Below are 27,928 nucleotides of genomic sequence, written 5' to 3'. Positions count from 1 at the left end.
CTTCTGTCTATCAAAGACAAGTGCAAGACTCCCGCTCCTTTCCGACAGTGCAACCAGGAGTCAGTCCATGGGCCGGGAAAGATGATGCAGGAGGCCGGAGAAACCAGTCCCGCCAAGAAAGCCATGCCATGGCAGGCCTGGAACAACCTATCTGACCACCCTCCAGCCCACCACAGGCGGAATTCACCGCTAGGCAGAGGGGCCAGGACAAGGCTCACGCACCACCTTATGAGCTGAATTGGGGTTTACGTGAGATGGTGTGTGGACCCCAGGCTGGCCCCCTCTGCAGAGGAGACAAAATCCTCCCTTCCAGCCCCCGGGAAGGAAGCAGGTAGGGATGTCAGTCTAATGCAATTGCTCTGGGAAGCTCTAGCATCCGGGGGCTGAGCGGAGGCAGCCAGGAACAACAGGCCTCGCCAAAGAGCCTTCGTGTTCGAGGAGCTGCGGCCGTATGTCCTTGTGCCTCAGGAGCCTGGGAAAGCGGAGATGCTGATGTCATCGGACATGCAGATGCTGTCGTGCTGACAGCTCCAATCTGGCATGTAGCAATCGGCAGCAGCTCCCAGACAGCAGGCAGGGCAGGCTGATGGCTCTCCCAGCCGGTTCCCCCTCCCATCCCTCTTTCACAGCCGAAACACAAGGGGACCAGAGGGGAGGGGGAATCATCAGCCTCATCCCCAGGGAGCCATCGGAGAGAGGAGGAGGGGGCACACCGCGAGCTCACCAGACCCCATTTCTTGTGCACCCCGGGGCTTTGCACAGTGCTCGCTGCAGGAGCTAAGCACAGATCTAAGGATCTCTGCCCAGGACCCAGGGCCGGCTCCAGGCACTAGCTGAGCAAGCAGGTGCTTGGGGCGGCCAAGGGGAAGGGGCGGCACGTCTGGCTCTTCGGCAGCGGGTCCCTCGGTCCCTCTCGGAGGGAAGGACCTGCCACCGAATTGCCGCCGAAGGAAAAAGTGGTGCCGTGGAGCTGCCGCCGATCCCGATCGCGGGGGCTTGGGGTTTTTTTTTGCCGCTTGGGGTGGCAAAAACCCTGGCGCCAGCCCTGCCAGGACCTTCCACTCCCCATAGCCAGGCGGCCTTCACATCCGCCCGGCCATGCCCCAATCATGTCCGGCTGCTCTCACAAGACCTACAACTCTCCGGGGCAGGGGTAAAACCGAGCTTCCTTACCATTATAGGCGATCGTCATCCTTGGTGTCGCGTCCAAGTCGACAGCGGATCGTCGAGAGGGGTAGCCCGTTGTCGCGGTCGCCAACAGGACCAACAGGTAACAGGTCATACGTCTTCTCATCTTCCCAGGTGACCGAGCTCGTTGCTCTGCCAACACAAACTCTTTGCTCACTGGAGATCGCCCCACCGGCTCCTGCGTGTCTCACGGCAAACCACGATCGTGCTCCTGAAATACAGAGCGGAAGCTGAGGAACGGAACATGCTGATCCTTTCATCTGAGGGTCTCAAAGCCCTTCCCCAAACATTGAACTCCACAGCAGCCCCCATGAGACAGGGAACCATAGAATCACAGGACTGGCAGGGACCTCGAGAGGTCATCTAGTCCAGTCCCTGCACTCACGGCAGAACTAAGTATTATCTAGACCATCCCTGGCAGGTGTTTGTCCAACCTGCTCTTAAAAATCTCTAATGATGGAGATTCCACAACCCCCCTAGGCAATTTATTCCAGTGCATAACTACCCTGACAGTTAGGAAGTTTTTCCTAATGTGCAACCTAAACCGCCCTTGCTGCAATTTAAGCCCATTGCTTCTTGTCCTATACTAAGAGGTTAAGAACAATTTTTCTCCCTCCTCCTTGTAACAACCTTTTATGTACTTGAAAACTGTTCTCATGCCCCCTCTCAGTCTTCTCTTCTCCAGGCTAAACCAACCCAATTCTTTCAATCTTCCCTCATGGGTCATGTTTTCTAGACCTTTCATCATTTGTGTTTCTCTTCTCTGGGTTCTCTCCAATTTGTCCACATCTTTCCTGACATGTGGCGCCCAGAACTGGACACAATACTCCAGCTGAGGCCTAATCAGCACGGAGTAGAGCAGAAGAATTAGTTGTGTCTTGCTTACAACACTCCTGTTAATACATCCCAAAATGAGGTTCGCTTTTTTTTGCAACGTGTTACACTGTTGACTCATATTTAGCTTGTGATCCACTATCCAGATCCCTTTCCGCAGGACTCCTTCCTAGGCTGTCATGTCCCATTCTGTATGTGTGCAACGGATTGTTCCTTCCTAAGTGGAGCACTTGGCATTTGTCCTGATTGAATTTCATCCTATTTACTTCAGACCATTTCTCCAGATCATTTTGAATTTTATTCCTCTCCTCCAAAGCACTTGCAACCCCTCTCAGCTTGGTATCGTCTGCAAACTTTGTAAGTGTACTCTATGCCATTATCTAAATCACTGAAGAGAACCAGACCCAGAATTGATCCCTGCGGGACCCCGCTCGTTATGCCCTTCCAGCATGACTGTGAACCACTGATAACTACTCTCTGGGAGCGGTTTTCCAACCAGTTCTGCACCCACCTTATAGTAGCTCCATCTAGGTTGCATTTCCCTAGTTTGTTTATGAGACGTATTATCCCCTTCTGATAGATGAGGAAACTGAGGCAAAGAGAGGGGACACAATTTACTCCAAGACACAGAATGAGTCAGTAGCAGGGGTAAGTATAGAAACCCAGGAGTTCTGAGCGTCCCCTGCACTAGCCACTGCACATCACTCCCTCTGGCTAGGGAGTCTGTTCCGATAGGTTCTCCTCTTTCAACGGTATTAATCTGCTAAATTTAATAAACATGCACAGCCTATGGGAAAAACATTCAAATAGAAATCACACCTTACCAAACCCCAGAAGCCTGCTATCCTCGTTAAATCCAAACGCACAAAGATCGACATCGCTACATTCTCCCATAGGCAAATGGTGGCCCACGTATTACAGAAATCGGAAGATGCCGTGCAGCTGGGTAACAGCTCAGTTACTCATTCAATGTGCATCATAAATACAGTGTCTGAAAGGCTCGGGAGCAGCCATTTCCGGAAGAGGCGGCATGGGAATAAACTGATGTATCCCTGCTCCCCCAGACCTTTTTATGCAAGATGCACAAACATTTCACGTTTAACAATGCCATGAATTCTAGGATGAGGGGATCCTTTGTGTTTTATTGTACCTTGCAATCCGAGCACTTCAGTTTAGATAATCAAGGTAATAAACATAATTAAAAAGAAGAAGTGGGACTTCCAGCCATCCTTGTGGTACCAGAGTCTCTATTTGCATTCTGCATCCAACACAGAGTCCTATGGAATGCACTGAACATTTAGGGCCAATATTTCAGCCTCGTTTCGGCTAGTTCTTGTTTTCCTGCTGTACTAATCTGCCCCACCTGAAAGAACAAGCTAATCTAGGACCAAATTAAAGCCAAAAAAAATCCAAGAGGAAACACTTGAGGGAGCGGGTAGCCTGCGGAACTCCCTGCTGCATGATGTCATGAAGCCTGCTCCCGGGTCTGGGTTTTTAGAAGATCTAAGATGATTCATGCTTCAGACAGCAACCTAGGAGGAGTCACTCCTCCAGTGTACTGCATTTACCGATTTGCCAGGTTCACCCACTACAGATTCCAGCTCAAGGTCTCGCTATCCCTCCATGCATTTGGGCCGGTTCCCAGAGAGATCGGCACACCCTCTACCATGACAATCTCCTAGGACAGGTCTGAGCTACAGGAACAATGACAATGCCGGGGGGGTGGGGAGGCAGCAGGCAGAACAGTCCCAGGGACTGCACAATTTCAGTGCTTTCATTCGCTCTTGCAAGAGATCTCCCTGACTAAAAACCTCACCCGCTTCTTAGGCTGTGGCTACACTTAGCACTTCAAAGCGCTGCCGCGGTAGCGCTGCCGCGGCAGCGCTTTGAAGCGCTAAGTGTAGTCAAAGCTCTCCCAGCGCTGTCCGTACTCCACCTCCCTGTGGGGAATAAGGCTTTGACCACACTGGCGCTTTGCAGCGCCGCAATTTGCAGCGCTGGAGAGGGTGTGTTTTCACACCCTGCTGCAGCGCTGCAAATTTGTAAGTGTAGCCAAGCCCTTAGAGTTAACTGTCCCTGAAAGTGTTTTCCATCCGCCACCCACCCGCTGACCCTGGGAACCAACCAAACTGCTTCTACAGGCAGGGAAGGAAGAGACAGAGTTAGGGTGATGTCTATTTTTAACTGCTCGGAGATGGGTAACGGGTAACACTGATAACCGATTACAAACAGGGCAAAAGAGAATTACATAAGACCATAAGAACGGCCATCCAGGGTCAGACCAAAGGCCCATCTAGCCCAGTATCCTGTCTGCCAAAAGTGCCCAGTGCCAGGTGCCCCAGAGGGAATGAACAGAACAGGGAATCATCAAGTGACCCATCCCCTGTCACCCATTCCCAGCTTCTGGCAAACAGAGACTAGGGACACCATCTCTGCCCAGCCTGGCTAATAGCCATTCATGGACTTATCCTCCAGAAACTTATTTCTTTTTTGACCCCTATTATATTTTTGGCCTTCACAACATCCTCTGGCAGGGAGTTCCACAGGTTGACTGTGCCTTGTGTGAAGAAATACTTCCTTTTATTTGTTTTAAACCTGCTGCCTGTTAGTTTTATTGGGCGAGCCTGCTTTGTGCGTTATGGGAAGGAGTAAATGACACTTCCTTATTCACTTTCTCCACACCAGTCATAATTGTATACACCTCTATCATATCCCCCCAGAACTGTCTCTTTTCCAAGCTGAACAGTCCCAGTCTTTTTAATCTCCCCTCATACAGAAGCTGTTCCATCCCCCTAATCAGATGTGTTGCCTTTCTCTGTAACTTTTCCAATTCCAATATATCCTTTTTGAGATGGGGTGATCAGATCTGCACACAGTATCCAAGATCTGGGCGCGCCATGGATTTTTATGGAGGCAATATGACATTTTCTGTCTTATTATCTATCTACAGTATATATCTCGTTAGAGGCAGAGCTACTGCCTAAGGTTCTGGGGAGGTCACTGGAGGAGAACCCAGGTGGTCCCAGGCTCCTGCCCGACTGCGTCTGTGCACGGTGAGGCAAGGTTACCAGGGCAAACCCCCTTTGACAATTGTAGCTCATTTCCAAGACAGCAAGTGGTGATCACAGCCACACCATGGAGTTAAAGGTGCAATGCCTCTGATTCATGACATGGGGCGCCGTTTCCAGACAGCAGCCGTCGTTAACTGAACATGCTGCAATCGTTAAGCCAAACCAGTTGCAGCAACTTGCTAAACCGTAAGCCAGAGGTGGAAACCATCCGCAAAAATCTTCCCGCCCTCCCCAAGTGCTGTGTCGTTTTCTAGCGAGTCTAGGGAACGGTGTGAATTCCTGCTAACACCAAAGCAGAGGGCGTGCATGGCGCGCCGGCTTCCCGATCCCTTGGAGTTTTGCTGCAGCTGGTCTTCTTCCAATTCAGAATATTGTGGCAAGAAACGGGGCCCTCCGGTGCCCCTGCCCAGGCTGAAAGCATGCGGGGAGCAAGAGCCGGCAGACAGCTAGCGACACCAAAGGGAGTCAGCTCTGCCCAGTGTCTCCAGCTTGAACAGCCACATTGCTCCGGCCGCGTGAAAGGAAGGATACGGCACTGCGGTTTCCTTATCATCCAGAAACTTACCCGGCCGTCCCAAGGGAGCGCAAAGCCACTTAGACACGCAGGAGGGCAGAGAGACTTGGCAGGTCTGACAGTTTGCTCCGGCTTTAAGCTTCTAACTAGCTAAATTGGGAGCAGAGGGCGGTGGGGGACGTGGCAGCTGCGAGCCCCACATGGAAGACAATCCCATGATAGGAGGGCTGGGGGTTAAGTCTCACCTGAAAGACGGCGCCCCCTACTGCCACGCTGCAGGAATACGAGGGAAGGCTGCGGCCTGTTGACTAGCACCTCCGGCAGCTGCCCCGTGTTCCCATCTACTGGTCTCACTGACCAGCCCTGAACCCGCTCAGGGGAAGCTGCAGAGCTCAGAGGGAGGCCGAGATACTGCCCGAGGCAGAGAGCGATCGCAGACATGTCAGGTTCTCTTTCACACCCGGGGGGTGGGCACGGAGAGGAGCAGCAGCCAAGGCGGGCAGCCAGACTCCGGTCTCTTTATTTCACAGCTTCCGAGCTGTTCAGACTCCAATAAAAGCCGTCGCCTCTGATCCCTGCCAGCTTTTCAGTGCTCTCCAGCACGGCGGGTAAGTTAGCGAGACTCTCCACGCTTTCATCGGGGCAGCTTCTCTGTAGGAGCCCTGAGCACCGCCGACTCGTCCCAAAGGATCCCGGAGAGACAGAGCTAGCATTTAGCTTCTCTGCGAGCCTCCGCCACAGCAGGGACTCGGTCACGCAATGATTCAAAGCGAGGGAAGCGCACCTTAGACTTACCCCTGTAACATCACAGGCCTGGCAGGCTGGCTCGCGGCCAGGCAATTCTTCTCTCCGCTTACTGGGTTCGAAAGCACTGGCCGTATATAGGTTAATCTCTCACCAGCACCTTTCAAAATCCAAACGTGTGTGTGTGTGTGTGTGTGTATGTGTGAGAGAGAGAGAGAGAGAGAGAGAGAGATTCACACCTCCTACTACTGACAATGCAGCAGCTGTGTCAACTGCACAGGACTTTAGGACAGGAAGTGAGAAGTGCCACCTCCAGCTGACTCTGGTAAGGAATTCGAAGGAGACTAAGTGACTGGCCGGGTGGAATTTGGGCAGGACACAAGGACAGACCACTCCTGCCTCCTGGGTAGCCATGTGGGATATAACAGGGGTTCTCAAACTTTTTCTTTCGGAGCCCCTCCTCCCCCCAACATGCTATAAAAACTCCACGGCCCACCTGTGCCTCAATGACTGGTTTTCTGTTTATAAAAGCCTGGGCCGGTGTTAGGGGGTAGCAAGCAGGGCAATTGCCCGGGGCCCCACACCACGGGGACCCCCACAAAGCTAAGTTGCTCAGGCTTCGGCTTCAGCCCCGGGTGGCAGGGCTCAGGGCCCCAGGCTTCAGCCCCATGCAGGGGGCTTCGGCTTTCTGCCCTGGGCCCAGTGAGTCTAACGCTGGCCCTGCTTGCTGGACCCCCTGAAACCTGCTCATGGCCCCCAGGGGGCTTCGGACCCCTGGTTGAGAACCACTCAGCTATATCCTGGCTGCACGTGGTTAGAACCTTGGGTTTAAGTTTGGCCCAGCAGATGGCACCTGCAGCCTAGTGCCCCGTGGCATCAGGACACCACTGGCCCGGGCACAGGGCTTTCCTCCTTTCAGAGCAGTTCAGCCCTGAATCCTCCATGCCTGTGGGAGGTTCTGTCCCTGTTTCGCAGCTAGAAAAGCGGTGGCAGAGAGATTCAGCAATCTCCCAAAGCCATGGGAGGCAGGGCAGGTGCTCCTGGCTCCCAGTACAATGCTCAGCCATCCAGTCTTCTGTCCCCGTCTACTGTCCCCCGCTGCCAGCAGCCTGGGTCTCTCTCGGTCGGACCCTGCTTTTGCTTGCACGCCAGGGCAGCACGGCCAGACCCCACAGTCTCTAGAGATTTTAGGCGTAGGTTAGAGACCTTCACCCCCTGCAAGAAGTGTTATGGAGAAAGATTTCTCGAGGGGAGGCTCATGGGACAGGAGGGGTTTGTTCCCATTACTGGCTGGGAATCCATCTGCTTCAGAATGGGAAGCAGGAGAGGCTTGGTTCCTTTCATGGCAGGCCATGATGTCACTGTACCAGAGCCACTCCTGCCTGGGAAGGGTGGCTCAGTGGTCAGAGCAGGGGAGGTATTTGGAGTCGGACTCCTGGGATCTACCCTCAGCTTGGCCACTAACTGCCCTTGGGCATGTCAATTAGCCGAGGTAAAGCAGGGACAATGCCCACGGCCCAGCACACTGGGAGATTTACTGCTTTGCAAGAACCTCCAATGACTGGTGCTACAGCAGCAGTTCCCAGACAGTGGGCCATGGACCCAAATGACATCACGCCCTCAGCTGTTGGGATCACTGCAATCCCTCGTGCACAGGGGATGCCATTTTGCTCCTCCTAGAGTGACCTCGCACGCCTTGGTGCTCTTCATGATGGTGCCCTCCATGCTGCCTGGGGCAGGAAATGATTCATTACAATGGGGTTGTGCCGGCAAAACGTTTGGTAACCCCTGTGCTGTGGGAAGGTGACGTGATCATCTCTATTACGCTAGCATCTAGGGACCCAATCCTGGATCGAGGCCCTGCTGTGCTAGGCGCTGCACATCCGCCACACCCTGAAACGCCTGACCCTGCCGCAAACAGCTTACAACCTGAGTACGAGAAAAGTGACAGCCAGGGGAAGCACAGGGAAACAACCGGTCGGCACAGGCAGTGGTTGCGGGCACAGGCACTTGGCCTTTGCGCGGGGGGGGGGTTACGGTAACAACGCTGTTCCAAGGGGCCAGACGTACCCGCCGCGTCGTACCCGGGAATTCTGGCTTTAGCCCTATGGCGGGCAGCAAGCCTGGGGCTCTGCCCCCCAGCCTGTAAGCCTGGGGCCCCCGCCCCGTTCCACCGCTGACTCCCCAAGGAGCCCGGGGAAGGCGAGAAGGCTTTTCCCTGCTTCCCGAAGCCGGGCTACCACGTCGTCTTGGCAGGGTTAGACTAGCTGACCCGACGGCTCTATGGAGGATGGTTCTGTGACACTGCCTCGAGCCTGGGCTGCTGGGAGGGACGTGGAACAGGAACTGCTCGGCTCCCTCTCTCCCCCACACGCACAGAGCGGCTTTCCTTTGGAGGAGGCCAGCTGCCACCACTTACTCACCACTTGGCACTGGGCTCGCTGGCGGGCCCCCCGTGCTGCCAGTGCGTGCTGGAGACCACCCAGCCATCGGCGCTCGCGGGCGGATATTTGCAGACTGTTGCTCGTTACGGCCAGGCTGTACCAACACAAACGTCCGTGTTTATGCAACAACAAGCGTCGGGCCGCGCCGCAGGGGCCTGACTTTCACAGCGAGAACGTCTCCGTGCCTGGGGTAATGGGGAGGCTGCTCTCCGTTGAGGCATCTAACAGGAGATCAGCCGGAGCAGCACGCACTTGGCTCCGGTGGAAGTTAAACCAGCAGCGAGCTGTGTTTTCAACGGGCGGAGTTAAGTACGTTGTACCAGACATAACGGGAGCTTGAGTTACCTGCCAGGTAGGGAGGTCCTGGGCGACCTTCCCACCCAGCCCTGGTCCGGAGCATTCCTGGTGTTATTCCCGTCCCGGGACTCCCGCATGGTGAGGACAATTCACTTCCACTCAGAGCCGCCGGCCCCTCCCCGCTAGTCCAGACCCAGCAACACTGCATCAGACAGGTGGCGCATGTGCACAGAAGTGGGGAGAAGCCACCAAATTCGTTATCACCCAGGACCCAAGGCTGCACCTGGCAACGTTTCAGGAAAGTGGAGCTTGTTTCATGGCCGGGTGGCTGGAGGAACTCTGGCTGCTCTCTTTCCCTCCAGACTCAAGGGAGCGTCGCATCTGGGCCGACATTCCCTGCGCACCCCAAGCGCCCCGTGGGAGTTGAGGGGGTGACGGGCTGTGCGCCAGGGCAGAAGGGGCTTGCCAGCCCTCGGATCAGCTGCCTTTTGCAACATCGTTCCTCATTGCTTTGATCTGCAGCAACGGTGCCTCTGCCAGCTTCCCTAGGCATTCTGGCCGGATGGCTCCGGGGGCTGAGAATTATCTTCGTTAAGGTCTGGCCTAAACTTTTCCTTCCTTTGCCTTCAGGCCATTTTTTGCACAGCTGATCTGCGTGAGGAGTACTGTGTAGGAGAAACAATTGATCTTAGTCACGCCGCAGAGCGGGAGGGGGAAAGGAGGGAATTGCTGGCTCTGAAAATGAAACCAATGAAAAGATAAAAAAAAAACCCAACAGGCCGTTCCTGGAGAACCTCGGCAAAGATCGCTCCCTGCTGCATTTGGCCTAAGAAAGAAGCAAGTCAGAGAACGGGTCCGCCATGGTTGGCTGGCCTAGCGGTGTCTGGATTTCGGCTGATTTGCTCGCCAGCGCTGCATGCAGAGATCGGCACTTCCAGAGGCGAGAGGGCTGCGGACAGACACACACACAGAACTAATCGAGGACAGAGATGTGAGCTTTAATCTGGGTGCAGCTCTGCCTGCTCGGTTAGTCACTTTCCACTCCGCTCTCGCATCCTGCCGGGGCCTGGGAAGGCAGGTGGCTGGATTGGATCGGAGGGGAGGGTTTTCCGGGCAAGAGCTGCATTAAGGTTGTTCAGCCTGATGGAAGGTGCGTTTAGGCAGGAGGCCTCCCCTGCTCCCTGTCTGCTCTAGAACGGGAGAAGAGCCACAGTCATGTCCCTTACGGCACAGAGGATCAATTTCCAGCGGCACTAGGAAAACAAGCAGGCCTGGTTCAACATAGCACACGTGCTTCATGCGCACCAGATCACATCCACAACCCTAGTGCTAGCCCCCAGCCCAGGCACTTCCCTGCAGTGCGTGGCACGCTCGGCGTCGGCAGCAGAGCAGGGCAGAGGGCCACAGTAACAGAACGGGGGGTGGGGGGAGCTTTTCGTGTTACCCAACTAACTCTAGCGATGCCCCACAAAATGCATCCACGGGCAGGGCCCATTTGGCTGGTGGCAGAGGAAGCTCAGGCCATCGGGGCTAAGGGGACCCGTGGCAGGATAGTTTTTCGGCCAGTTTGGCCAGCTAATGGCGGCTTTGGAGGTGGACGGGGGCAGGAGGAACCAGACCATAGCTGGGGCTCCTAAGCCAGCCAGGTGCAGAGCTGAGACGCCTCCACCTGCTCTGCAGCTCCTAGGGCTCCTGCGGGGACAATTAGCTGCAGGGCTGCATGACCCAAGCTCCCTCACTGCCTGGCTCAGAAGCCCCAAGGGCCAGCCAGCGCTGCGCCCGCTCCTCCCCAGGACAACGCTTCAGCCCTTTCCACTGAGAGGCAGAGCACCCACCGGCCAGGAAGGCCCCATCTCTCTGCGCCGGTCCCTGCTGAATGGAAGATGGCGTGCGGGAGAAGGAGAGAGAACCCTCAGGCTGTGGCAAAGGAAGCTGGGTACGGTGGAGAGAGACAGGAGGGGGAAGCCGCTCGTCCCACACGGCTCATTCTGCAACTTTTCCTTCTGTCTAGTCAGAGCTAGGGCTCCGCTGTCATAGCATCTCTCTGAACCGCCAGAAGGCTCTCCAAGTCGCCAGCTTACGGGGCTCAATGGTAGCTCGATTATGTCTACATGTGCCGCAATCGCACCTCCCCACTGCAGCGCAGACAGACTCGAAGGGCAGATCTACACATAAAACGCTGATACCGGCGCAGCCGTAGCGCTTTAATGAAGCTGCTCTACGTCGACGGGCGCTCCCGTCGGTGTAATTAATCGTACTGAGAAGCGGTAGCGACGTCCGCGCTGGCTACATCGGCACTTAGATCGGTGTAACTACGTCACTCGGGGGGTGGGAGGGGATTTTTCACACCCTGGGGCGGCGTAGTTACACTGAAGTAATTCTGTAGTGTAGACCTGCCCTAAGACTCCTCTCCAGACAGGGACAAAGAACACAGCAAGTGTTCCCGAAACCAGAAGGGCACGTTCCCCTTCAGCTGAAAGCTTTATTGGTCGTGATGCAAGTGGACAACCAAGACAACAGGACTGTAGCTCCCTGCACTGTACATTTCAAAACCAAAGCCTGGGCCAGAGAAAAGCGAGCCAGGAACAAACCTGACCATGTGGGGAAGAGATTGAAAAGATCCAGATGTTTTCAATTTCCCTACCTCCTCCTGCAGCCCGAGGGAGCTCGACATCCCCCTTTCGTGAGGCAGCATCTGTTCATACAGGCAGCCCTTTCCTGTACAGCTGGATTCATGCCTCTTTTTGCAATTGAGAGAGACAAGGTAAGGGGCGGCCAGGCCTCTTTGCAATTAACACGTGGAGTCTCGTAACAAGATCTGTTCAGCTTTGACGCGGCTGTGTCCTAGGCCTTCAGATTACAGACGGGTGCTGAGACGGGCCGGCGAAGGCGTCTCTGAAGTTGCAAGTCACAGCGGGGAGACTTGAGCGGACGGGGCCTTCAGGTGAAGACATTTCAGGCAGTGAGCACAACGAGAGAACCAGAAACAAAAAGGGGCGGTGGGAGAACACGGGAGCAACCTGGCACCTTAGCCGGGCTGTTTGTAGGGTGAGCGGGTTTCCCAACATTATTCCACTCGATTTCAGCTTCTCCTTAATACGCTGCCTGGAAATTCAGCATCCGTCTTGGATTCCGTTCCAATAGGGAGGAAATTCCGGCCCAAACCGCACGTAACGTGCCAGTGACCTGATCCGGCCCAGCAAACCCGTCTAATCCGGCCGTGTCCGACACCCTGTGTTTCAGAGGAAGGTGTAAAACCATAATGCAGGGAGCCAATTAAGCAGTGCGGTGTGCAGGGAAAAGCCCACTTCCTGGCCTCCCACAGGAGATCGGTTTACACTCCCGAAGTCCGGAGTCCAGCACACCAAGAGAAGGGGAAACCGGAACTGCTGTGCACGACGAAGGCAGGAGGATGAAAACAATCCAGCCACACAAGACTGAACTCGCTGACCTTCTGCAGCAGCCAACTCCAGCCGGTTTAGTGGTAACTAGGGTGATGTGATCAGGGCACGAGATACGTTACAAACACACGTGCTTGCCTGGAAGAACTTACACAGCCGGCCGCCAGGGCGGGGAACACAGCCCAGCGTGCAAGGAAAGGGGTCGAGGTGGGATGCAGCACCATAACGTTGTGCAACCCACGTGCACGATGCTGGTGTTTCACCACACGACCCCTTGTTTCACACTAAAGGTCAGGGCAATAAAGCAGGGCCTGACCTATATGACATGCCCTTGAGGTTCCCAGCTAGATAATTATTCCTCTGGGACTCTTCAAGGCTAAGCAAACCTAGTGGGGCTGCCATCTGCAAGCCTGGGGCCGAGCAGGACTGCGGCTGAACAGGGTTGGGGGAGGAGCGAGGCTGGGGGTGGAGCCGGGCTGGGGGAGGAGCGGGGCTGGGGATGTGGCACTCCCTTGCGCCCTCCATGGGGGCTAGCCCGGCCCTCGCTGCATGTCCCCCTGAATGTTCCTCAGCACCCCCTGGGGGGCATGCCCCACAATTTGGGGACCGCTGCCTTACGGGGAGTGCAATAGCTGCCATCACCACGGTCAGTGTATGTACTGTGGTTGTGGAGCAGGGCGCCAAGGCGCTAGGCGCTGTACAAAGACAGTCCCTGCTCCACAGGGGGAAGCAGAAGGAAACAATCAGGTGACAGTGGTCAGCACACAGCAGAACAGGCAGTGGGCTCAGCACACCAGCTGCCCACCCACAGCGTCTGATCACTTCCCAGCTTAAACTAAATTGCCATATTGAGGTGCCCAATGAACCTCATTGAGTCCCCAACTCTTCTCTGGTTCTAGGAAGCTCAGTGTGAGATAACAGGGTCCCCCCAACCCCACACGGGACTGAAGATTAGGGGGCTCTTCCGTCCATCCTTCTATTTGCTGTCTCGGGCAGTCGTGCCAGCTGTTAGTTCCTTTCCTGGCTGAGGAGCAAAGGGCAAGGTCTGGGGTCTGACCCAGAGTCTGACAATTAAGTTCTTTCACCAAGACAGGACGATGCAAGTTACTGTGGGATCAAGGTGCTAACGGAGACTCATGTGGAGTGAAGGATGGTGTCCCTGGCCTCTGTTTGCCAGGAGCTGGGAATGGGCGACAGGGGATGGATCACACGATGATTCCCTGTTCTGTTCATTCCCTCTGGGGCACCTGGCATTGGCCAGTCGGCAGACAGGACACTGGGCTAGATGGACCTTTGGTCTGACCCAGGGTGGCTGCTCTTATGTTATGTTCTAAGTGACTCATTAGTCCTCGCACACAAGCTGTGACACAACCAGTTCCAACCTTCCCGACCCTCCCATCATAGACAGGTGCAACGTCTAACCCTGATTATCTCTGGCCAAGACGATCCCCCAGAACCTCAGCTCGTTCCATCGGCGGAATGGCTAGGATTGTGCCTAGCAATGACACTACGTTTTCCCTGCTGCATCATAAACCAATAGCTTCTGGTTTCACCCCTGGGGCCTGTTAAGTGGAAAATTGGCTCCACTATATAAATATGTCTTTAAATATCTGCCGGGGCATGGCCGGTGAGGAAGAGAACGCCAGGGAATACCTCATAACGGGCTGGAGCTTCGAGAGCTCAGAGCCCCGCCGGCCAGGTGCGTCTGGAAGCCCAGTTGGGCACTTCTGAAAATTCTGGCCAACGTGACTGATGGGAAAAGACACCGTCAGAGAGAAAACAGGAGAGACTCAGCCCAGTCCTGTCACTGACCCCGCACCACACAGGCAGGGAGCCCCCAGCCTTTTAAACGGCCCCTCGCTTTAATGGCTTCTTTGCAGCCCCAGTGTATAGCACACGTCAGCCGGGGGGCCCGAGGTGCGTCACAAACATGGCACAAGCATCACTCACCGGCGAGGTGGCCGGCCAACCCAGTTTAGAGTGCCTTGAACAAGGTTATATGGAGAGTCTGCCAGAACCAGGAATGGACCCAGCCATCCCAGCTCAGTGCCCGGCTCTAACCACTCAGCAGCACTCCCTTCCTGTGCCTGTGGGCCTGGCTGACTTCCTTTGCTCCCAATGCAGAAGGAGCAAGAAGCTCTTCCGAGAGATGGCCGGCGAGGTGAGCTGTCACTGCAGTGCCCGGCTTCCCAGGGGCAGAGCCCGGGCTTTGCCAGGGCACTGTCTCTCTGCACTGCTCCTTTCAGGGAGCTGGAGTATTTCAGATGCCTCCGAGCAAAGCACTCCCAAGGAAGCCACCTGCCTGCGTTCTCAGGTCATCTCTGCAGCCTCTGCTGTTCCCCAGGGTTTCCCTCTCTGGCAGAATTCCTGCGATGTGCCCACCGTTTAGAGAGAGACTGAAAATCAGACTCTTGCTAATATGCCCAACGCAGCCATCCCCAGGTGCCTGGAGGATCAGCTCCCGTTACCGCCCCAGTAGCCGCTGTTAGCTTTGGAAGCCTGGACGCCCATGAGCCCTGCTCCGCCCGTCAGCGCTACGGAAAAGACACGTGGGCTCGTCACGTGCCGAGTCACGGGAACATGTTTGTTCCACTCAGAGCTTGAGTTCGGGCTCAGAGCTGTCCCCCGACACCCTGCTCTGAACTGACCCCACTGGGTGAACTGGAAGCTGTGCCGACGGCTGCTGCAGGGCCTGGGGGCCAGCTCTTCCCAGCAGGGCACTGGGCAGGGGGAACCGAAGGGCCCCAGAACCCCACACCGAGGGCTTCAGAGACACTGCGAGCACCACGCTGCTGAGAAATGAGGGTGAGTCTAACCCCACGCCCGGCTGAGGCGGAATGAGCACCACAGGCTGTGACCTCAGCAGCTCTCCCAAGCTTCGCAGGGACAGGTCCGGGCAGCGTTTGAGAGACACCTCCCAGGAGAAGCCAGAACGCGGCAGGCAGTGGGGACGGTGGGTCAGTTGGTGGCTTTCCTCCCCTCTGAGAGGGAGCCACGAATCAACGCGCCGGGCTGGGCCATCCTGCTGGGGGTGCAAAACAGACTCCAAACACTCGTGGTCCTGGAAGATTGCAGGGCACTTTTTGCATGACGAGGGGCCGTGGAGCGTCCTGACGTTCCCCCCCTGTAGCTCTGACCGGATACTGTCCCATGCTTTACTCCCCAGGCTCACAGGCACTGCACGGTGTCAGGCATCGCACAGTGCAACCCTTCGTCTGCCACCCAGAGCGCCCCCACCTGGCCAGAAAGGGAGAGAGGGTTGGGAGAGCCCCCTGTGATCCCCAGCCCCTTAGTCGCCCCTGCTTTCTCAGGAACGTCTTTCACCCCCCTGTGCTGGCACGAGTCCCTGGTACGGCCTGGACAGTCGCCTCTGAGGAGTTACCTGCAGCCCCGGCCTCTAGCCCAGCACTGGGTTGGAGCCATCGGCTCTCGGGAACGCAGCAGAGACATTTCCAGCAAAGAGCATTTCACAGCGGCACGTTGCCAGCTGGCCTGGCTTCCCACTGCCGCTGGGCTTTGGAGACTTGAAGCAGGGGGGAAGCAAGACTGAGTGAATGGGTTTCCCAGGCCCTTTTCTATTCTCTGCCAGCACATTGCTCCCTGCTCACACGGGGCCTCGGACATAAGCCGGCGGAGGAGGCATTCGTGGAAACACCCAGGGTAAGACCCCTGGCAGCACTAGCCAGTGCCGAACGATTCATGCAGGGCTCCTATTCTCCAGGGGGGTGGACGCCTGGCCCTGGACTCCATGCACACGGGGCCATGTTCAGAGACCAGCCATCCCAAGGCAGGTCCAGCACCGGGGCCGGCCTATCCCTCCTCACCCCACCAACAACCTCAACCTTGTTACGAGAGCACCTGCACGGACTCGCCCTTCGTGCCCATCCAGCCCTGGTCCCTCTGTCCCGAGTGCTAGTCGAGCTGCTGCAGCAGAAACCCGACCAGGACGCACCAGCTTGTCTCACCCTAGGCTGGCCGATACCAGAGCACAAAGCGAAGGGTGGGCGAGGCCTTGGACTGAGTGTGTGGGTGCAGGCGTGAGCAGCAGAGCTGGCAGTGCTACTGCTGGAGAAGCAGCCGCTCAGCGAGACAGACCGCACGTACCCATAACACCCAGGCTCATGCACGCTCGCTTCACAGGATCAGGCCTCCCATGCACTGGAGAAGGGGGGACCCTGGCTAGGACTGTCCCAGCAGTCAGGTGGCCCTTATGCAGCATCTCTCTCAACAGCCAGAGGAGGAGGAAATACCCGACCCTAGTGAACTCACCACTATTTAGATCCACTCACGTGGGCCAGCGCATTGGGAGCACAGATTTAGGATTAACTATTTGCAATGGTTCTTCGGCCGTGGGGGTGGGAATGAGACTTCTCGGAGTTCGAACTATCGCGTCTGATCTAGACGCGATAGTTCGAACTCCGGAAGCGCCGCGGTCGACTCCGGTACTCCACCGCGGCAGGAGGAGTTGGCGGAGTCGACCTTGGAGCCGCGGCGTTCGCTTCCGCGGCGTCGGGACGGGTAAGTCATTCGAACTAGGGTAGTTCGAATTCAGCTCCGTTATTCACGTAGCTGAATTCGCGTACCCTAGTTCGACCCCGGGGCTGTGTGTAGACCAGGGCTCAGCCAAGTCCTGACCCCGGACTGGCCTCTCATTTCCACGCGGGAGGCGAGACAGGCTCAAGTAAAGCACAACCGGAAAAGCATCGGAGAGGGCGAACGTCAGACAGCTCCAGCTCTGCCTCCAGCTCCACGCCGCCACCTTTACAGACACATCTGTGCTAGCAAACACCAGCCCATTTCCAAGCCAGGAGGGCCCAGCAATGGGAACCAAGCCCTCTCCCCCCCTCGCACAAAAACCAAAACATTAGAGCGGCGCCTGATTAAGAGTCATGAGCAAAGAAGCTATTTCCAGCAGCAAGTTTTGATCAGCAGTGAACAATGGCAAGGCCTCCCTATGCCCACCTGGGTCACGAGTCAGTCATTCTTTGCACAGTTTCATTCCATTGCTTCTGCACTTGCACCGAGCAGCTTTAAACACCCTCCCGGAGCGTCTCCCACTGCCCCCATCCCCCCTCGTTCCTCTCTTCGGTTTCAGGGGAGGACAGGAAGGCGTTCGCAGAAGCAGCAGCAGCCCTGGGATAAGCTTTTGAGCTACTTCTCAAAGCGCTTGCTGGTCTCAAGCAGGGGAAGTCAGAATATGGAGTGGAGAAAGCTGATCCGTATCCAGAGCTTTGTAATTTACCCAAAAATCCCTGATATCGCCCGGGGGCCTGCTAGTTCCTGTTTTAAAACAGCACAGGCCAGACTCTGGGGAGGTGGGTTTTAAAGACCATTAACCAAACCTAAAAGCCGATGTCTCTTTATTGCCCGCTTTTGCGTTTCTGCCTCTCATTTGGGCCCTAATGAACAAAATCCTCATCTCCTCTAAGCTGTTTAGTTCCAATCCCGTCACAGGAATAGCCATTCCAGCAGAAGCTGCCTGCTAATTTTAAAAGGAACTAATGAGAACCGGAGAGATGGGCCAAGAACTCTGAATAGACGACCTCTTGATAAAGCAACTAATGTGGATTTGTTTGCTTAAGATTTTGTTTATATACATATTGTTTATATATATATATATATACACACACCAACTACCTAGCCCTCCAGAACACTGTTCAAACACGCTTGCTGCAGATGGTTTCCCGAGAGCAAATATTTCATCAGATCTGAAACAGAGAACAAACAAATTCTAAAAGGCTAAACAGGATTGCGGGCCTGGAGAGAGAAGCTGGAGGGATGAATTTTCCAGGCATGATCAAAAGCCAGTCCCATAGGACGGCTGTGTTGCCCAGCGTCCCATTACAACATCTCTGCTGAGCAGTCGCCGATGTCAGGAGTCTTGCTGGTCAGCTTCCCAGCGGAGGAGAAATTAAAGTCAAAGAATCCGGGTACACTCCAAGGGGAACTCCTTGGTTTTACACACACACCAGTCCAGGAATAGAGGCGCTCAAAAGAGCACGCAAAGCCATCCCTTCTTCCAGGAATCTCGGCCCAACAGCAGCGCCCTGTTCCTCCTTGAGGCATCGGAGACCAAGGCAGAGAGCCAACTCCCCTGCTTGCATAGCAACCTCTCCTCCCAGGCTGCCTCTACGCAGAAACCTCCCAAAACTCAACCCGGCAGCATGTCTCCCCGAGAGTCAAAATTTGCTCACATGCTAAGAACGTGGATGACTAGGACGGCGCCACCCGGTGACACCTGCCATTAGAGCTGCCACGGTCATCTCTCCTTTGCCTGGCAGTCCCGCGAGAGCCACGGAGGCTGTTGAATTATCCCACGAGGTGCAGTTTATCCAGACGCGAGCTGGGGCAGGTGTGAATGGGGGTAGGGGGAGATAGGAGAGGAAGGAAGGAGCTAGCCCCTCTCCTGCCTCTGCTGGATCTGCTCTGTGCATAGCTGTGGTTTAAATCCCTGGGAGCACTAAGTGGATTCTCTCCATTAGTCTCTCTCTCGGTATAACATTCCTATACAGTTTTGCTACTCCCCCACCCCCCCAAAAAGGGTCGCATTAAGCCACTTCTTGGGGGTGGCACCATCATTTTGCTAATGAAGCCTGTTCCGTCCCCTCCCTCCCAGCACAGAAGAGAGCGCCCGTCTTCCCCCCAAGCCCCCTCCCACGTTACAGAGAGGCGCGCCGGGGCCTGGCTGACCGAGATGCGAGGCAAGGAGGGAAATGACGGCGCAGCGTGCAAAGGGGGAGCTCATCCCTAACTCCAGTAACTGGAGCCTCTGAGATCAGAGTCGCTGGGCCACCGGCTGCCCCCTGCAATTGGGAGCAAAAAGGGGCAGTTTGGATTTTAAGTGTGTGGAGCAAAATCTTTGTGTGGATTTTTTTGTTTTAAACTTACACAAAGAAGAGAGATCTCTGCTCTCCATCACAGGCAGCGCTCCTCCACCTGACAATCACTGAGCTATTTCAGCGTCTCGAGTCCGGTCTCTTTCTGGGTCCAATGCAATATGCTTCTGAGGAAGCACACCAGAGCTGGGGGGGGGGTCAAGGAGGGGGGGTAATATTTCACAAAATATTTTGCAAGAAACTAAGGTGTTTTTGTTTTGTTTGAAATTCTGTCGGCCCACGAAAGTGTCAAATCAATTTTGTTGGTGGAAAAAAAAAATGACAATATGATTTTGTTGGGGGAAAAAACCCACTCGCTTTTTCACTCTTCCCCCATCCCAGCTGGAAAAGAGGGGGTTGGGGGCCACTTTTCATTTAAATGCCCACCCCCAACTCACACAGCCCTACCTATAATGAAAGTGTTTTGATCACTCCCAAGGGAACATACCTACAACCCTCCCACCTAGGAGACCGTGGAAAGGGGCATTTGTGCTTCCTGCCCCTAATGCCTCAGGACCAAGTGTTGGGGGCCAGGGAGGTACCCAGATTAGAGGTGCTTTGCCATCGTCCCAGCCCCCAGCTCAGAAGCCCTGGGCAGAGTCCAGCACGACCAGAGACTCCTTGCTGGTCCTCCCAATTCATAGCATCTGCCCGTAGCTGTCTCCCCACCATCCTTTAACCTCCGCTCTCTTGTAGATTCACTCCCAACTTCCATCACTTCTTTTGCGACGGCCACTTTAGCGTCTCCAGAGCAGTTTAACGCTATCCTCCACCTTAGCTTGTCCTCCCGTCTCTCCAGGAGACACGGCCCATCCACCATCCCACGCCTCACTACCCAGCTGTCAGAAAGCTGGACTCCGGCTTCCAGTTCAGCAGGATGTACTGAGCCAGGCTGTCCCCTGCCGTGAGCCTTGTCTCATCAGAAACACCCACGCAGAGCGAGCGGCAAACGCTACCTCATCATCCACACGGCCACTTTGCCGGGGCAATGGAGACCCAGGCCCAAGGCACGCAGCCCTTCAGGAGAGCTAGGTATAGAGAGTAAACGGCCTGAGTCTGCAAACACCCTACTGGGACTAGCACTTATCGGACGACCTTGAGACACCCAAGTGGAGCCTGCAAGAAGAGTGATGGGTACAAATCCTCAGGATCAAGCCACTGGTGGGAACCACCCACGTAAAGCAGGAAGGGGTTACAGCAGCTGCGTTAGGAGGAGAGCTGGTCACTGGAAACGAACCTGTTCTCCAATACAATACCAAGATGAAGGACTGAACCAGAAGCCCCTGTTGTAGCCGACAGCCCGACAGGGCAGGGTAAGACACTGAAGAATCTAACTGCTCCGTTTACTCTAGAGTGGCGAGACATTTTTTAATTATTGGTTGACTCAAGTGTTTATTTAACAGTAATCAGAGCAAAAACTGGCCAGGCATTCCTTCCTCCCCCCGGCCTGGCGTCTGGGCTCCGCTCCACTCCACCAGTCTAGTCAAAAAAGCAGAGTTTAGCGCTGACAGATGTGACAAGCTCAGGTTCCCCAGGCATCCTGATGGGATGGTCTCTTCCCCGCCACACGGGCCAATCTGCTTCCCAGGAGGAAGCCCCCACCAGCCAGACGGCCGCTCGCCCCCCGTCCGTCCCCAGCACTGTCCTCCTCTGCGGAGCTAACAGCGGGAGCCGTTTTAATTTTCATGGCCATATGGGAAAAACCAAACCACCGTCCCGTGTCGCTGCCGGGACGGCGATTACATCAGCGGAGCCATTTTCGTCAGCTCTGCAGCCCGAGCCCAGCAGAGCACGTGGTTTGTTTCACGTCCCATGGCTGGATGAGCAGCCAACGGGAGTACTCACGTGCTTAAAAGTGCTCTGCTGGAGCAGGGGTCAAAAGCCTCTGGCCTGAGATTGCGAGAGGTGCTGAGCTCTTGCTACTCCCACTGGGCTCTGATGCTGGCAGTCAGGGCTTCGAGCGGATCAAGGGGGAGCTGGCCCTCCTCTCCCGTAGCAATCCATTCCCACATGGCAGCAGCTGCCGACAGAACATTCGGGCCTGCCACTTCCTCCCATTCCTCTGGACGCCAGCGGCCGTTAAAAAGCTCCTCATTAGCTCTGTGTGCGGATATCGAATGCAGCTGTCAAGGTTCCCCTCCTGCAACAACAAGTCCCCCGAATATTCCCCTCTGGATTCCTTTTCCCACAAAGCACTTCTAAAACCGCCGCAGCCCACCGAGAAACGGGTAACCTTGTTTTTCATGTGCGAGGCATGCACAGAAAGTGGCCTTGCTTAGATGCCCCCGCGGGATCCGTTCCCATCTCGGCTCCGCTTATTAATGGCTTGTAACTTTCTCACATCTATTTAGAGACCCCAGTCCGCTTCCCAGCCTGCCTGAAACACGCATTCTCCCCCAGACATGGCCGCCTTTCGGTTTTACAACAGTAAGTTTGCTCATTCTGTGAAAGCTCACCAGAGCGGTGCAAGTTCTGGGTGCAGCACAGGAAAGGGAGAACCGGCTGGCGCGGGAGACCGATAAACGAGTACACAGAGCCTCCACCCTCGAAGTCACTGATTTTAAATCAGCCCAGCTGATTACTGGCCCAAGCCAGGCAACTGTTGTATGGCAGCCTGTGCAGCACAACTCCCGTGCAGATTCTCAGAACGGCTCACGCCCATTTAAGTCTTATTTCCCTCTGCTCTATATACACCACCAAGAGGTGGGCCTGGGGCTGGAGTAAGAGACCCTCCATCTGGAAACAAATCACTGCAAGAATAAGGTGATCCAGAGACCCACAGCTCTGAACCTGGCTACTGAGCCAAAGCCAGCAGCATACATGGCGATCAACCAGTACGTAAGTCGGCGCCCCCTGCAGGGCTATTCCATAAGAACGGCCATCCAGGGTCAGACCAAAGGTCCATCCAGCCCAGTGTCCTGTCTGCCGACAGTGGCCAATGCCAGGTGCCCCAGAGGGAATGAACAGAACAGGGAATCAACCAGTGATCCATCCCCAGTCGCCCATTCCCAGCTTCTGGCAAACAGAGGCTAGGGACACCATCCCTGCCCAGCCTGGCTAATAGCCATTGATGGACCTGTCCTCCATGAATTTATCTGGTTCTTTTTTTAACCATGTTATAGTTTTGGCCTTCACAACATCTCGTGGCAAGGAGTTCGACAGGTTGACTGTGCGTTGTGTGAAGAAATACTGCCTTGTGTTTGTTTTAAACCTGCTGCCTATTAATGTCATTGGTTGATCCCTGGTTCTTATTTTATGGGAAAGGAATAAATAACACTTCCGTATTCACTTTCTCCACACCAGTCATGATTTTATAGACCTCTATCATATGCCACCTGTCATCTTTTTTCTAAGATGAACAGTCCGTCTTCTTAATCTCTCCTATGGAAGCTGTTCCATCCCCCTGATCATTTTGGTTGCCCTTCTCTGTAACTTTTCCAAATCTAATATGACATTTTTGAGACGGGGCAACCAGATCTGCATGCAGTTGGTACACCCTGGCTCATAACCGGAGACTGGCAATTGGGCGTACACTTTTAATGGTGAGAATAATTCATCCCTGGAACAATTTACCAAGGGTCATGGTGGATTCTCCGTCACTGATCCTTTTAAAACCAAGATGGGATGTTTCTCTGAAAGCTCTGCTCTCGGAATTGTTGTGGGGCAGTTCTCTGACCTGTGCCGTACACGCAGTCAGATTACATGATCACAATGGGCCCTGCGGGCCTTGGAATCTATGTTTCTAGGATTTGGGTTTGGATCTTCGTTAACAGTTTCCTTCCTTAGATGTGGGTTTGGATCTTTGCTAAGTTTCCTTCTCTCGAGTTTCTCTGGAGGGGCTAAAGCTGGGCTGGATCCAAATGGAGAACAACGCTGCAAGGAACCCTAGAGGGATGCACAGAGTTTCTGCTCATGCAGTGGACATTTCATTGTACTGGTGTCTCTTCGTTGCTTTGGACGATGGACAAACCAAGTGTGCAGCAGGACTGTTCTCTGGCCTGCGTACAGCTAGCCAGCGAGGGGCTTGGCCCCTGCTCCAAGCAGTCCCTGAAGGGTGGGCAGGATGCGGGGAATTTCACCGGAGGGACCAGCTGGACAGGCACAGCCCCTATCTGGGCAGTCGCTGCACCAGCAATGGAGGACACAGCACCCAGTTCCGTACAGAGCAAGGGCGAGCACCAGGGTGGCGTTTATCTGAGCACTGTGGCAAGCACTGGCATATGCGGGCGCACGGTGTGTCACAGGCTGCCAGGGGCTGCGACACCAAAGTGCTTTCATGCAAGCCGGCTTCGGGCTGCCAAGCACCAGATCCCTGGGACGCCTACGTGCGAGCCCTGCGCCCCGCTTGGACCAGGCCGCATCGAGCAGACGCGAGAACATGAAATCATTTGTCCGGAGCCAGCGGATCGCTGCCCGCCCCAAAACAGGCATGCAAGTAAATTGTACATCTGGGCTGGTAAATGTTGGGCTACTTCTCTTCCGTGCACCAGATGAAAAACAGATCAATAAAAATCATGCCACTTGCCTGGCTACAGACAGGCAGGCAGTTTGTCTTCCAAAAATAAATAAGCCCTAAACTTTGTTTCCTTGCCATCTCTTCCTCTAGAAAGCTGGCAGACCGCCGGCCAAGCCCGGCCTCAGCAAAGATTGCTGGGCCTTTCTTTATCACAAAGCAAACTCTGCTCAAACAGCCGTCTCAAATGTAACCAGATAGGGCAAAGCAAAAGCTAATGGCCGACCCGGAGGCCTGTGCGTGCGCGTCTTCCCACCGTAGGGGTTATGGAGTCAGTTTTTCGGTGTTTTTGCAGAGCAGTAATTACACCTCCTTCCCAGCACTCCTTTGCCTGCGATCAATGGGGAGCTTTTTGTCTTGAAGGACAATCATCCAATTAACTGTAAAAGCTGGTTAATTTTTTACCCAGTGGATACAGAAGGAGGAACTGCTGGAGTTTTAATTTCTTTCTTTTCTTTTCTTTTTGCAAACAGGGGACATTAACTCATCCCTGGCCTTGTTCGACTGGCAAACCTGGGTGCTCAGAGGCCTTCCCTTGGCACGGGGAAGGCGGAGAGAAACTCGACCCTGTTCCTCAGCAAAGGATCAGAGAGTCACATGGCAGAGTTCAAGCCGGGGCAATACAAGTCTCGCAGTGCAGTGAGGAGGAAGTGCCCACACGGACTGGGGGGGACTGGCTGGCTGGCATTTCACACCCAGAGGAAGCTGGGTTTGTTCTGCAGGTTCTACAGGTCATGGCTTTCCCCGGGGAAATCAGCGACGGGGAGGGAAGGCAAGATTCGGTCCCAGCCTCAGAGCTCGCCTGGGTTTGGAAGTTTGATACCCTGGCAGGCTCCTGGCACTTCCTCCCGGAGCCTGTGCATGACGCCCCCACCTCTGCTCCTACCTGGACTGATCCCCCTTCAGCCCAGAAAGGGATGATGGGAGAGAGAAACAAACAGAACTGCATGATCTGACCGGACAGATGCATCTCGGCTCTGCGGGTCACTCTCAGGCCTCAGCCAGGACGTGTCTGCCACAGAACACGCCAGTCTACGTCCTAACACCGACGTCCATGCACGCCGCAGCTCGGGAGGGGACAAGCTACAGGATGCGACAACAATGCGAGCTATTGTGCACTGCGCAGCCCCAAGCAGACGGTCTAAGCCGGACAAGGCAGCAGGGTGGCCCTGCAAGACAGTCCTTGCCACCCAAACATCGATCCAATTCTGTTCACCAAGAGGCGCCCGGCGGGGGGAACAGCCCCTTGGAGATTTTCCCCAGCCTAGGCCGACGTAAGCAGCCCAACACAGCCCACCTGACATAGGGGTCAGGACAGAAGGCAGCTGGATCCAATTCACTTGGGGGGGCTGCGCTGGTTCCTGGAGAAGGTCAAAATTAGGGAGTCCCAAAGCCACCTGGGCACTCCCTGGCCTGCCCCAGGTTCTCCAGAGCCACAGAATTTAAGGCCAGAAAGATTCGCCAGAACATCTCATCTGCCCTCCTGCATATCACAGGCCACCAAGCGAACGACCAGAATTAAGACATAAGAATGGCCAGCGGGGGTCAGACCAATGGTCCATCTAGCCCAGTATCCTGTCTTCCAACAGCAGCTGGTACCAGATGCTTCAGAGGGAATGAACAGGGGAGTGTCTGATCCCCTGTTGGCCAGTCCTAGCTTCTAGCCGTCAGAGATTTAGGGACACCCAAAGCATGGGGTTACATCCCTGCCCATCCTGGCTATTAGCCATTGATGGACCTACCCTCCAGGAACTTATCTAGTTCTTTTCTGAACCCCATTTTAGTTTTGGCCCTCGCATCATCCCCTGGCAAGGAGTTCCACAGCTGACTGGACGTTGTGTGAAGAAATACTGCCTTCTGTTTGTTTTAAACCTGCTGCCTATTCATTTCATTGGGTGACTCCTGGTTCTTGTGTTATGGGAAGGGGTAAATAACACTTCCTGATTCACTTTCTCCACAGAGTTCACGATTAGACCAAAGTATCACAGCTCTCAGGAGACTAAGCCCCTGGTAATGCATGAAAAAAAAAAAGATTCTACACAATTTATTTACATTCCAGCATTCCCCTGCCAAGCTGGGAACCCAGAGAGGCTTGTTCTAACATGTGAGAACTGGAGAGCAAAACTAACCAGTCTCCAGAACCAGCATGCTAACCACAGGGAGCCCAGATGTCAACAGCCAGCACAAGATAAACAAGGGCATTATAACTCTCATTCCAACACGCAGGGGCGTTAACAAAGTCCCATACACAAATGGCATGAACCTATTTGATTTTTTATCTTGACAGGGCCCTTTTTAGGGGGAGTTTTGTAGCATTCCTGGAGAAACAGGGCAATGCTTTGCTGTGAAATGAGCTTCGCCAAAGCCACACCAAGTTTGCTGCCAACAGAGAGCAGGATCATCAAGTGGGAAGGTTCCACTGCAAAAGTCAATGCTGAATTGGACTATACCATGATGTGGCTGTATATGTGGTGACTTTCTTCCTGACCCTACTCTGCAAGTCTAGGTTGTGCCCTGAAGCATGACAATAGATACCCCTTTAACTTTTACTCTAGCTGGTGTAATTGCATTGCTATGTTAATATAGCAATTTTCTACTTATTATGGCCTCTCCAGATAAAATAGTGCAGGGAAATAAGTTAGCGTCGAACAGACTTTTGAAAATCTCCTGGCCAGGGTCTATGCAGAGGGATTACATTTCCATGTGCTGCCGCTACACCATAACCAATAGCTCAGTGTCTGAAAACACACTCAGCAGCAGCATGTGTTTTGGCTATGTTTTTTTTAAAGCTGACATTTTTAAGCTGGCAGCATAGGACTCCTGGCTAAAGCAAAGCTCATGCCTCTTGTCAGCCTGTTTTTCCTGGGGCAAGCTCCTTGCTTAGTTTCTGGTCTTAATTACATTTTTCTACTTCTAATTTAAAAGCTTCCTTTAAAAAAACCGGAGAGACTTACAATACACAGGAGCTGAAATCCTATCTGACTTCTGATCCGGCGCTCACACAGTGGGGTCTCTTGATGTCTTCGCAGAGGGCTCTTAACCCTGTGTCAGGCTTCTGGGAGTTGAGAGGGAAAGGACTGTTCCCAAGAACCCCGCTGTGGAATGCACGCGGATACCAGCTGTGACCGAGTACTTTAGCAGCAGTGTAGACATTCCCTTACGGTAGAGACCCGGGGCTGACCCATGCCAACTGACCAGGGCTCGAGGGACTCCGGCTGAGGGGCTGTTTAACTGTGGTGTAGACACTGCGGCAGGGGCTGCTGCCTGGGGTCTGGGACTGTCCCACCTCGCGAGGTCTTAGAGCCTGGGCTGTTGGCTGCTGTGGTCCCCCCACCCTTTTCGCTGCTGTCCTCTCAGTGCTCACTTGAGGTGTTTCCCAATCACAGCGTGAAAGAGCCCCCGGGCAGCAGGCAGGAAGTGTGCCTGGACTGCTCCTTGGGGCCTGATTCTGATCTTGCTGATGCAAGTGTCTGTTCACTTCGGTGGAGTTGTTCTTGATTCTTACGCTGATGTAACCCTCGCTTAACTGCTCTGCTGGAAAACGAAGCATCCGTTAACTTTTAAATCTTGTTCCCTTATCCCTATCATCCAAGCAGTGAATATTGATATTAACGAGTGATAGCGGCTCAGGTTTCCCGTACAGTGTGATACAGGGCTGTGCACCCAGCCCCCAAGCATGAGATGTGTCTGACTGTGTTCTCCTGCCACCATTGTTCAGACCACCCTCTCCTTTCCGGCCTGGCTATATTTTTGGAGGGATCACAGGGATAGAAAAGACACAAGGCTACAGTTGGCCATTGATCTGTTCCAGCCATGACAATGTCTCTGTTCCTAGGGGGGAAACAGTAAAATCAGTCCCCATGGGCCATGCAAAACATGAAGCTGAGTGGTGTGAACTCAGTTGTAAGGGAGAATCAGGAAGATTAGCTGCAGGTTGAGGACACAATTCGTATTCATCTCAGTTCACTTCACTTAAAAATTAACAGTCGTAGGTCGGTCTGCACTTTGGCCATTGCTGTGTCTGATTTTCATAAACAGAGTTTACCC

General features: G+C 54.5%; 1 protein-coding gene across 9 annotated transcripts in view; it reads right to left on the bottom strand.

Annotated features, from left to right (window-relative positions):
* The window catches only part of SEMA4G (semaphorin 4G), a 101,128-nt gene that overhangs the window by 53,023 nt on the left and 20,177 nt on the right, over positions 1-27,928 (bottom strand). For 4 of the 9 annotated variants that reach the window (XM_045023646.1, XR_006581007.1, XR_006581005.1 and 1 more), the window contains exons 1-2: positions 21,214-21,493; positions 1,174-1,399 (exon numbers count right to left, since the gene is read on the bottom strand). In XM_045023646.1, coding sequence (XP_044879581.1) covers positions 1,174-1,294 — 121 coding nt within the window. In that variant the 5' untranslated portion in view covers positions 1,295-1,399; positions 21,214-21,493. Of the gene's footprint in view, positions 1-1,173; positions 1,400-2,846; positions 3,091-5,852; positions 6,378-11,736; positions 12,489-21,213; positions 21,494-27,928 lie in introns of those variants that run through there. The other 5 variants (XM_045023649.1, XM_045023648.1, XM_045023650.1 and 2 more) reach the window with 5 other exon arrangements.

This window comes from Mauremys mutica, chromosome 7 (assembly GCF_020497125.1).
Source record: "Mauremys mutica isolate MM-2020 ecotype Southern chromosome 7, ASM2049712v1, whole genome shotgun sequence".
NCBI classification, from domain to species: domain Eukaryota; kingdom Metazoa; phylum Chordata; order Testudines; family Geoemydidae; genus Mauremys; species Mauremys mutica.
This window is presented reverse-complemented; position numbering and strand designations above follow the sequence as displayed.